This window comes from Synchiropus splendidus, chromosome 9, assembly GCF_027744825.2.
Source record: "Synchiropus splendidus isolate RoL2022-P1 chromosome 9, RoL_Sspl_1.0, whole genome shotgun sequence".
NCBI lineage: Eukaryota > Metazoa > Chordata > Actinopteri > Syngnathiformes > Callionymidae > Synchiropus > Synchiropus splendidus.
The window spans coordinates 8,139,517-8,151,589 of NC_071342.1; the positions used below are offsets into that span (position 1 = coordinate 8,139,517).

The 12,073-nt window shown below is 42.2% G+C and overlaps 1 protein-coding gene across 3 annotated transcripts in view; it reads left to right on the forward strand.

Moving 5' to 3' along the window:
- fam13c (family with sequence similarity 13 member C) overlaps positions 1–12,073 on the forward strand; it is an 18,045-nt gene continuing 5,972 nt past the window's right edge. Inside the window, exons 1-10 of one of the 3 annotated variants that reach the window (XM_053874340.1) lie at positions 1–231; positions 561–756; positions 828–1,037; positions 1,866–2,046; positions 3,744–3,894; positions 3,978–4,078; positions 7,961–8,125; positions 8,185–8,242; positions 9,469–9,554; positions 10,069–10,114. In XM_053874340.1, the coding sequence (XP_053730315.1) occupies positions 202–231; positions 561–756; positions 828–1,037; positions 1,866–2,046; positions 3,744–3,894; positions 3,978–4,078; positions 7,961–8,125; positions 8,185–8,242; positions 9,469–9,554; positions 10,069–10,114 (1,224 nt within the window). In that variant the 5' untranslated portion in view covers positions 1–201. Of the gene's footprint in view, positions 298–560; positions 757–827; positions 1,038–1,865; positions 2,047–3,743; positions 3,895–3,977; positions 4,079–6,634; positions 7,397–7,960; positions 8,126–8,184; positions 8,243–9,468; positions 9,555–10,068; positions 10,115–12,073 lie in introns of those variants that run through there. The other 2 variants (XM_053874342.1, XM_053874343.1) reach the window with 2 other exon arrangements.

Below are 12,073 nucleotides of genomic sequence, written 5' to 3' on the forward strand. Positions count from 1 at the left end.
CCGGTCTGCTAAGTTGACGCTAGGAGGAAAGCTAGAATCCACCTCAGTCTTTGGACTTTATTTACGGCACGCAGATGACAAATGTCGTTTTTCATCGACGACTATTGAACTTTTTGGTCGTTTGAGAGCAAGTGGCGCTTGTAGAGACTCAGCGGAAGTGAGACCTAGAATGGAGAATTGTTTTCGTCCGGTGAGCTGAAAATGGGAGCCAGCGCTTCTTTATCGATCTGTGTAAGTTCTGCTGGGACTATTTCACGTTTCTCTGGACTTTAATATCTGTTCCAGACTCTGATACAAGTGAGTTTAACAAGGTTAAATAAGTTGAGAGCTTCGTCTTCATTCATGAATGTGATTGAACGAGTCACCCTAAATGTGTCACGACTTAACGTTTCCTGCAACTTTTCTTTCTGATTTTGAGACAGTAGATATTGTTCTATAGCTGTCATGGAAGTGTTTTTTTTTGTGTGTGTGTGTGTGTGTGCTAATGTTGTGTTTGTTATTTTGTCTCTCTTTCTGTTGGCAATATTAACTGTGACTTGTCATTTTCTCTTCTGCTCTAGAGTGACACGTCCTCTGTGAGAATCCTGTGTTCTACTGCAAAAGTCAGTCCCGAACCTGCAGCCACCACACTGGCCTCAGAGGCGCTCCATAAATGTGTGTTTGGAGTTGCTCTGGATACTCTCCGAGACGACGGACTGATGGTCTGTGGTGTCCCTCTGGTTTTACGAGACATGGTGGCGTTTCTGGACAAACACGGTACAACATAACCCTCACAGATTCTCTGACACGTATTTTCAAACTTGTTTCTGCCTCTTCCTATCTCACAGGGCTGCAACACAGAGGCCTGTTCCGCCTCTGTGGCTCCGTGGCTCGCACCAGGCAGCTCAGACAACGCTGGGACCAGGGGGAGAGGGTGGACCTGGAGATAGAGGGAGATGTGCCCACTGTTGCCTCCCTCCTTAAACTCTTCTTCCGGGAGCTGCCCAGCCCTCTATTTCCTGTGCGTCAGCACCAACAACTGATCAACTCTCTCAGAGGTATTTGCTGGCTGCTTCCATTTCATTTATTTCAGTTCATTCATGTGAAGCTATTTTTACATGTAATATCAGATCATCTTTACTTTTAGTTTGTTCTTCCATGTTTAATGATTTAAAAAATATTATTAGTTGTTTCAACTTTGGAAATTGACTGACAAATATAACACAGTGATAAAGAAACCTGTACAAATGTCAATATTTTCTGATTAAAGTTATCTAAAATATTTTTGAATAAGACAAACAAACCAAAGAAAGACATCAAGACATTAAGCAACCTATATATGCTGTTTTAAATGAACGAGAGTTGGATTTATATTCAACTTGGGAGGAGTTTTACTTGGCAGCTGCTCTATCACTTTTTGATATCTTTGTGAGGTTTTGCCTTTGATATATTTGACAGTAGATTTCAGACTACTTGATTTGCATTTAAGTTGTATGATGAAAAGATGTGTTATGTAAAAACAATAGCATGAACATTTAAGTATATTAAATTTGGTGCTGTTTCAAATGCACAGGTGTAAATAATAGTGTGTTCCACTTGTATTGAGTAGTTGAAACTCTGTAGTTTTTCAACCTGTGTTTCTACAAAGCTTCTTATGTGCTCTACTATTGCCTACTCTTATTACTTTGCATAGCATTTTGTTTTTATAGTTTCCACTTGATTGAGTTTGTTGTATTCTGCAGTTTTCCAAATGGGAGTGGAAGGCTCCCTGAACGTACATGTCTGTTGACATGTGTGATGGTGTGTCATCATAAGTGCTCAGTGTGTCATCATGACAGTTTGGAGCCGTACAATGACTCAAAGTTCATTTTTATTCTCGTTCTTAGTGTCGCCAGACATTGAGGAGTTGAATCAGTCAGTGAGGGAGACTCTCTGCCTCCTCCAAGACGACAACGTCAGCGTTCTGTCTTACCTCATCCACTTCCTGGCCAGAGTGGCGGCTCACAGTCAGTTCAACCACATGCCCCTGGAAAACCTCGCCACTATTTTTGGGCCATGTATTTTTCAGTAAGTAGCTGCGAAAACGTGATTGGACTTCTGCTATTTGAGGTCATTGTTGAGAGCTGCTACCGAGTGGTTGTTGCTACATATTGTGTAGAAATGCATTACACTGAAGGAGCTCCGAGGTGGAGACACATTCCTCCACTCAAGGAGTTTTGTGTTTGATGGGACATGGAGACACATCCTGTTTACACAACGCTCCATCACTGTAAACAAGCGTGATCCCAGAGAGAGCTGTTATCTGATGTCCTCTTCAGCTGCCATTTTAAAATGAAGCAGGATCAAGTGTGTTACTCTTGTTTGTGAGGCCGTCTTTATTTTTTTCACTCTCTCCTTTATCAACTTCATTTTGTATTGCCGACGTATATGATGACAGGTTGCATGTGCAGCAGCGGTGGGTAGATTACGGATCAGAACCAGCACAGCACATAGAAGTCAGCATTTCAGCTCACTGTCCCTCCTCTGCAATCTGCAGCCAGACTGCTTATTGAAATGAGCTCCCTATCTGACCTGTTGGAGCATCTCATTGGAGTGGTTAAGCTCTTGATGCAGCCTTCTCTTCTGACGTTTCGGCCTGACATCATCTCGCAGTCTTGTGTGTCTGTTATGTCATCCATGTGACAGGCCGGACTCTCCTGTCATCAATCGACCCGCACATGATGTAAACACGTGGTTATTAATACTCAGATTTTTCACATTCCCTCCTGTGTCTTCACCTCAATTTTTAGCATCGAATGAGATGTGAGGAGCGAGTGATGAATGGACAGTGTTGGAGAGCAGAGAACATGCAGTAAACAACCGGCTTCTCGTGCAGAAACATGTGAAGGTAGTTAGGGTTGGACTTCGACTGCAGCTTGGCGAGTTAGCAGGACAGTTGCTGTCACCTTTTTCCTGTAATAGGACAAAAGTTTAAAGCCTATTTATAATGTTTATGTTTGAAAGGGACACAAAAGTGTCCCTTTCAAACAAAAGATTAAATAAAACCAATTCCGAACAAGTTTTTTAACCAGTGTTCCTGCCCTTTTTTAGCCTTTAAAATATTGCTCTCAATAAGCTTAATGGGCCAGCAGAAGCTGCTGAGACAATGTCCACAGTGAGATTCGCCCTTATAGTGACGAATGGATCTTGATGATGATTCAGATTCCGTTCCTTATCATCATTTCCTCTAAATTTTATTCACTTATTTTGCGTAAAGACAGACGGTCACCACACATCCTTGAATGATTTGAAATAAATGACTCTTTGGTGAATTGTTTCAAACATTTTCCTGTTTTTCTACTCAATGATTAGCGTTACCTTGATGATGTTTAGATGTACCTAGATGTTGCTTCTCAAATGATTGTCTATTGAGTTAACAAATAATGATAAAGATATGCGCATTGTGAAGAGTAATATTACAGTTAATCAATCCATAAAGACTGCTGCGTTCTGTGTGCATGAATATTGGAATCATTATTTTAGCCATGAGCAACGTTATTTTCATGTCTCACAACAGTGTGATATAACGTTTATGTGGAAGTGGTCTGGAACTACGGTTTTACATTTTACATATTGAACATTTTTGCTTCGTAAAGAGCAAAATGGTGACTGAATTATTGCTTAAAACAGACCAGTTCCATTTTACCTCCACTAGATGGCAGCATTTTAGTTAGACAGGCCGTTACATCGCTGAGGAGAGGTTGATGTGATGTCTGTGTATCTAGTGTTCCAGCTGGGCCGCGGATGCTGGAGGAGCAGAGTGTGTGTAACGGCATGCTGTTGCATCTCCTGAAGCATCACAGTATTCTCCTACCATCGTCCGTCACCTCCTCCTCACCTCCGCCTCCAACCTTGTCTGCACTCTCACATTTGAAGGTGAACTAGAGATTATAGAGAGTCTTCTCACTGAATGGTTCTTTGGATTTATATCTATGTGATCTCCTCGTCTGTTGCGGCAGCTTCAACCGAGCAGCTGCGGCTCTGAGCCAGCAAGTGAAGGGAGGTCAGAAGTTTCCAGCTCCTCTGATCCAGCAGGACAAATGCAGAACCATGTCCACAGGTACTGTCATCCCTCTTTATAGCAGCGCTGTTGTGATGAATGACCCATGACACCAGCTGTGCTTAAAATATCTTGTCCGCATGGATTAATCCAGACTTTTTAGCTTCTCTGTTGGTCAGGGGAGTTTAGGCAGATGGAATATTGTAAAGGTGACATTCTGACTTTCTCAAATAATAAGAAAGCCAAATTCCTAATGAATTAATCGAAGCAACAGATTATATTAGCCATAATCCTGCACATCACCTTCAGTCTCTGTGTCCCCTAACATAGTGGTGGATAGCTTTTCCCTCTAAAATTTATAGTGAGATTCATTTTTGGCTGTTTTTTAAGTTTCCTCCTCAGTTCAAAACAACAGTCTGTTTCGTGATTTACAGTAGAATCCTGTCCTCTGCTGTTGCTCCAACTGTCTCCTCCGTCCTTGTCTGCGAGTCTTTCGCTCGTCCTCGTTGAAGCTCTTTTCAGAAGCTGCTCTGGGCATATGTTGTGGTGAAAGTCATTATTCCCTAGGCAACAAAATTGCTTTCATTATGGAATAACAAACATAAAGAAGGCCGCACATTGATCCTCCCCACAGAATCTGTGTTAGACCACCATCTGCTTCCAGGCTTCTGTGCTATTTTCCATTTATAAACTGTGACTATGGATTCTGGCAGGGTTACAATAAGGACACTAATTTATATTTTTATCTCTTCTATTTCGGTCCAGCAGTTAACATGTGACTGTGTGTGCACGCGCTCTCATGATGGCCATCGCTGTCGAGTCGAGCCCTGTGGGCAGTTATCAGCTGCAGGTGACAGAAAATATTCCTGATGATTTACACCATAATGAAGTGCACTCACAACAGAGGTGTGGAAATTATACAAACAGCCGTATATATCATGATACTTCCACCTCCAGTATAATACAGGCATTCCCCAGCTGTAAATACAGAATTTTATTGTTATCCATTCATTTTTCGGAATATTATAAATTCACCTTTTAGTTGTTGGTCAAATAAAACTGCTGTCAGTAATGACAAGTACTTTGTTTCTTATGTTTTATACACGCATCAATGACAGTGTGACTTGCTTTGCAAGTCAGTACGTTGTTGAAGGAAAAACAAGAATGGTAATTTATTCGCAACATGAGTTTCACGTAGTTTAAATGAAAAACATGATGCATTTCAGGACTATGTTCTCATATATGTACTTCTGCATTTTATGATCAATAGTTTCCTAAAATATGAAGTAGTAAAGTTGCATGCGATGAACTAGTTTAGGCTTATTTTGTCTTGTTGCTGTTTTAATAAACATTGTGAGCTTCAGGATAGGACATGACAATATGCAATCGTGACGTGTTTCTATCCAGAGATTCTTGCCAGTACTTAACCCCTAACTTTCAATATACAAACTATTTGCATATTCCAAGATCAGTCAGTCCATCCTAGTCTTCATCTGTCTAACCAACAAGAGCATCTTTGGCAAGAAAATTTTGCTGCAAATGATGCATCATAGTGTCATATGTTTTCCATTATTTATCATAACTAAATCATTACTACAACTCCTTTATTTTGTTTCGCATTCTCCCTAATTATGTCGCAGGATATGAAGCCAGAGTCTAAATATGCCAACGGTTTCTCTTCTTCCTCTCCTTGGTTCTGTCACTTTATATCAGACTCATTTCAGCATATCAGCAGTGATGTTTTTTTTTCATGATTTCATAGAGCACATTGTTTTGAGGTGCGTTTTAAAATAATGACTGTACATTCTCTTTTACTGATCATATCAGACTCATTTCAGCATATCAGCAGTGATGGTTTTTTTTTTCAAGATTTCATAGAGCACATTGTTTTGAGGTGCGTTTTAAAATAATGACTGTACATTCTCTTTTACTGAGCCTCTAGCTCAATATTTCAGCTGCCTGTTGAGTCTTAAATAAGTGAAGGATGTCATATAATAGTGAATAACAAAAATGCTTGAGCTGCTAGAGTAGAATGCACATGTGCTGTATGACTCATCACCTTTAATCTCATGAGCTGTGCTGCTCATTTAAGCAGCCGGTGGATAGTGTCTGGGACACACATGAAGCCACCACCTTCAGTTGTTGGCTTCATGATTCTCCCATTATTATGATGCTTATTACAGCAGCGCAGCTTAACCTGCTTATGTGTTTCTGTTGCTGCCAAATGTTTCCAAGCTTTCATCAGTCAAACAAATATCAATAGGCTTCATCTCACAGCCGCCCACTCTCATCTGCTTCCCAGGCGGTAGGTGCTGCGTCATCATGTGTCTGTCTTCCTGGCTTAAATAAAATGTCTGAGGCAGCGAACTTTCAGTGATGACGTGATAAATGCCTGATTCCTTCCTCTGCAGTTACGTTGAATTAATGAAGGAATGAATGAAAAGGGGACACTCCAGCCCACGATCCCAGTACCACGTCCTTTCAAATTGCTGTAGATCAAGAGGTTTTCAACAAAATCACTATGTTATAATTCCATTTTATAAATTCATTGCGACTGCTGCTGTTTTGCATTTTAATGGGAATTGTGAAGAGATTGTAGGCCATTAGTATTAGATTGACCATTATAGTATTTTCATATATATTTTGAGCGTTGAGTCTGCTGAACTTCCACTTCTTACAGAACAAAAGTGCCGCCTCTTTGCCCACTGTGCTTTTTCAAACCCTCCTACACTGTGCCTTAAATCTGACCTGTAGTTCACTCAGTCGTCACGTCTTGATAAGATGTAATGAGTTTTGCTCCTTGAAGTATAAATACTACTGTAGCAGACTCTTGGAGTAAAGCTGCTGCTTCTACCTACAGTACTGTAGAAAGGTCAGTTGAGGAAATGAAGGCTTCTTTCCAGTCCCTGCTTTTCCAGACGCCTGTTATTACTGTGCTTGACCTGAATGGAATTTGCTTTCATTAATTCAGTGACTAAGAGGGGTTCATTAGTTGGTGGGAAATCATGTCCTCTCAAGTGATGGAAACACAACATGTGTTTGTCCAGAGTGGCCTACTTTTATTTATTTTCAGAGCTGGAACTGACTCACTGGCTGCTGCTGCTGCTGCTGCTGCTGCTGCTGTGTCTGACTCTTCCGTGGTGTGTGAGTGTATCTGAAGGGGGCGGGTGCGTTCCATGCCTACAGGGTGTCACTTGTGTCACTGGCCATCAAGTGCTCGTGCTCAGCGCTCGCTCTCTTCGTGTTTGTGTGGCCCGCCGTCCCTCCTGAGTGAGCTGTACACTGTGGCTTGCTGTCCGTGTTGGCGGAAAAGAGGATGTTTTCTTGTTTGATCTGCTTCAACATCCATGATGGCCGTGGATCTTCTGTCCTCCACAAGTGAGTGGTCTGAAGGCCGACTTTCAGATACAAAATATATATATGCTCAAAATATTAGACATATTTTTATGTTATTAAATTAGCACACTGTCATCTGGGTGGTTTTACAGGACTTTTTTAGTCATCCATCACGTGCATCCCGTATTTCAGTGACAGATATGTTGCTCAGATTTGTACGTGTCTCACTGAAATCCTCATAGAGGAGCTGTGGCATTGAACTTTTTGCTTCTTTTAACTGCGTATTTGGTGCGTGCAGAGTTGTCTTGGACCTCAGCAAGGCCTGTCTGAGGCACGATCTTTAACTGTTGAACCAGGTCATATGTTCCCCGAAGAAAGCCGGTGTTGTGTACAGCGTACAGTCCGAAGTGTCCGTGTGAGTTTGAGTTTCTAAAACCTGACAGTTGCTCATGGCTGAATCTCCTGTAAAACTGGGTCAACACTTTGTGGCCACTAAGTGCTGTAATGATGACTGACTGTGATGAAAATGTACATCAGCATTTCCTGTCTCAGGGAGAAGCCAAAAAGTAACAGTTAAATTCCTTGCCATCTTTTGTCTTTCCACAGTGAGGACACAGAGATCAGTGCCAGCATTAGCCGGCAGCCAGAAGGAAGCACTGAGGCAGACTGTGTGCCCGTGTCACCCACTGACCCCGGACCAGAGCAGCAGCATCACCCAAGCAGCCCCTCCCTGAGAGCCAAGGGGCCGCTGTTAGAGGACACCACGCAGGGGTTAGCGTTAACACCCACATTGTGATTCGTTTCGAAATGATTCATTCTTTTGTCCACAGACGTGGAGAAGACAGCGGCCAGGTGGAGATGGTGCTGGAGGTGGAGCGCAATGATGAGGTACAAGATTTAAGACTTCTGCATGCTTTTTAAAGCTGCTCCATCACTGCAAAGTATGGATTCAGTTGTCTTTGTTGATGGGGTTTTTACCTGATTTTTCCGTTGAAATGAAAAAAATACATTCACTGGTACATATTTTAAGACTGAAAAAAAACAGTTTTCACTGATAATCATTTTCAGTCGCAGAAAGAAACAATATTTTGGCACATTTTGTCACAAAGATTTCTTTCCTCTTCAATACAGGTTTTTAGGGGTCATTCATATATGCAAAAATTAGTTTTATGAGTTGTGACTTGCTAGAGTTTAGGTGTTTGCTGTCAAGGTTAATAGTATTCTCCTCATTCTTGGCTCCGTCCTTAAAGTGCTCTGAGTGAGGCCACTGCTGTAGTGGTGTTTGTTTTTCTTTTTAAGTTGAGTAAGTCAACATTGTATTCTTGTGTTGTATGATACGGCTGTCCCAGAATGGACATGGATATTCACTGACCTCGTGGCAGTATGGAAGGCCATTCCACTTTCTCCTGTAATGGCCCCTGATATAGGTGCCAGTTGTTTTCTCACATAGATTCAGAGTTACAAAGTGGACTTACTAAGTAAGGTACACTCCAATGTGTGCTTCAAATGTATAAGTATACTTAATTCATGAATAATTGTTCTTGAGTAGTATACTTATTGAGTATACATATTGTAGGTTTAAAATATGCATACATATACTATGCAGTACAATTGAATTACACAATACCAAACTATGTTCATGTATACAGAACAATACAAGCAGTGCCTGTATGGCTTTGGTGGCATCATTCCGATCATACTCACGTGGAGAGACAGTTGCTTGTGATAATCATAGCACGTGTGTACTTCCTGATCGTCCCCTGTCGCCGCCAACTCAATGTGCACAACTAACACGACTACACTGTACAAAGGAGAATTTTCTGTGGTAATCATTTCTCATGGAGGAAGGAGAGAGAGTGGGAGGCACCCCAGCAGAGTCTCAGCTGGAGGTTGAGAGTCAGTTTGGCAGTTTGAATGCATCCTAGTGTGAGTGCTAGTGTGTTCCAAAATAACTAGTCAACTCTATTTTTAGTGCGGAGGGGGTATCTTTTCTTTTAATCTCATCGGCCTTTGGGAGCTTCTCTTCTGGTTCTCCCACTTTCTGTTTGCAGTGAAATATTCTGCCTCAAACTTGCCGAGTGTTTGAAGCAATCTCATCCGGACTGTTTTCACAGGCACCTTCTGATGCTGAAGTGCGCTCAGAGGTTGTTGAGGACAGTGACATCAGCGAAGCACAAATCAAAACGCAGGATGCAGAGAGGTGAGAATATAATAAACAGAATTCATGTAGTTTTAATCATTTAATGCGCAATTTAGAGAAAACCCAAATCAAAATCTGGCTGGTTCCTGCATATAAAAACCATTTATCTCCCGCTGCCACGTGAGGTATTTTCATTCCTCCTTGACCCTCTTGTTTCTTTTCTAGTTGGGCTCCTCTCCGAGCCCTGCAGTCACTTCAGAAGTGGGTTATGAGAGCATTGAGCTGCTCACAGTCATACTTGGATATGATTCCAGTCCAAATAGCACGGACTCGCCGTGGGGGCTCATGCACAGTCAACAAACTCGCGTGACCTGGCACCTTATTTTTGTGCTGCATCAGCAGTGAAGCCACAGGTCGTGGCAGCAGCAGCGCCTCATTAGTGTGGCATGTGAATGAGATGATTTTGGATGAATGTGGCACCTAAATGGAGCACACGTCGAGATGAACTGGGAACAGGGGATTAAAAATTGAACGAATTAAACGCTTCTCCCTGACAGAATGTTTGTTTTTCCAGACAGACGCAGGAGGGCCGGCCTGAGAAAGCAACGGTGGAGTCCGAGGTTAGTAGATCTTATTAAAGCTCATGGAACATGACCCTGACATTTAGCTCCAATGTTTTTCACCAAACATTATTTGCTGCCGTGAACATTAGTGAAGGGTCGATGAGGTTTCATGAAACAGTGTCCTGATTTTCAGAGGCCACCAGCACTGTCTGATGCACAATGTTTGGACTTGAACGTGTTCTATCTATCTATCTATCTATCCGTCTGTCTGTCTATCGATCTAGCTACCTATCTGTCCGTCTGTCTGTGTATCTATCTATCTATCTCTCTATCTTACTCCCCATCCCTCCACCATTCTCGACTCACTTCCTCTAGAAATGAATCTGTTTTTTGCTCGCAGTATTGTGACTCTTTTCATTCACCTGTCTTCCTTCTCTGCTTCTTCTCCCACTGTTCATTTCCATCCCTCTTTCCATCCATCCTTCAGCCCTCTGACTTTGCTGTTTATATTGTCATTCTTAGCCCCTCCCTCTCCAGAAATCTCCTCCCACCCCTCACATTCTACAGTGATTCCAGCCAGAATCCTTCTCCACTCAGCTTTACATCCATCGCTCTGTACTCACTGTTGAAGTCAACATTACAGTGACAGACGTCATTTCCTCAGAATTTATCTAGAGACCATAATAAATGACGGGGATGTTTCCATGTTTCTGTGGCTTCCTGATATTCGTCGATGGTTTTCCTTTCGAATCCTAGGTGCCTCCTCTAAATCATGGGTTTCTTTGAAACATGTAGAGTCAAATAACTAGTATTAGCTGAATCTATGGGTCGATTCCTCCTGTCCTGTTCATGTTGGCCCTCACAGACTGACTTCCCTGCCAGTTTTCAGTGCATTTTAAACACATAATTTCTAAACTAAGAGTGCCATCTAGTGGCCTCTAAAAACTAGGACACTGTTTCACCACCCCTGCAACACTGTCTCATGATACCTCATCTACCCATCACTACAGTGCGCCGTGTATTCCCTCTTACTGAGGCTGAAGATGGCAATAATCATAACTACTCTACTGATCACATACAGCAGCCAAGCTGCTCATTTCCACCTCACTCTGATTTATTTACCCACACAGTCTATGTGTTTTGTATCAATATAATTTGTTTAAAAATATTTGGAGTACAATAAGCTCCTTCCCACACACTTCAGCGACTATAGAAGAGACCCATCAGCAGGAATTGAACTGTTGCTAAATCCACATTTATTTGAGTTCATTTCTTCACATGATCAGAGGTTAGGACGTCAAGTATTCTGGGTTGAATCCAAATGAACCAACAGACCTGATGATGATGATTTATGTGTTGATAGATGTATTGGGAGGTTTGTAGTTGTTTTGCTGCATGACATCTATGACAATGTTTTTGTGTTTGTTACACTTGTTGCCATGGATTGGCCTTGAGTTTTATTTGCCGCCAGTGACAATACATGATTCCCGCCTCTTCCAGTACATCATGTTCCAAACAGATCACAAACTATATCTGACGGAAGCGAAGTTGCCGACATCGGGGCTGAGTCAGAAGACTGAATCCTAAATATCACAAACCTGCCGTGTTAAGAGGTTCATTCAAGGCTCAATAAAAACATGGCACAAACAAAAGAATGTTTCATAGAGGTGATGTCACGTTGAGCGATCACAGTCGAGTGGGCAGCTGCCTCCAGTCATGTAACACAATATGAATATTTAATTATTTTTAGAACGAAAATCTAGCTGAAATGAGTGATGAGGAAAGGCGTTCAGTTCACCTCTGAATGCATCAACATCCCACGTGTTTCCCTGTTTGCTTGGTGCAGCGTCGGTGTGTCAGGACTGCAACAATGGGACCCTGTCAGAGCGTGTGCTGTCTGCTCCTCCAGGCCAGAGGAGGAGGAGGAGGAGGAGGATGATGTAGTGGATCTCCTAACAGACACAGTGATTGCAGAGGCAAGATTAGCGGCTCTGACGCAAATCCCCGCACCCTGAA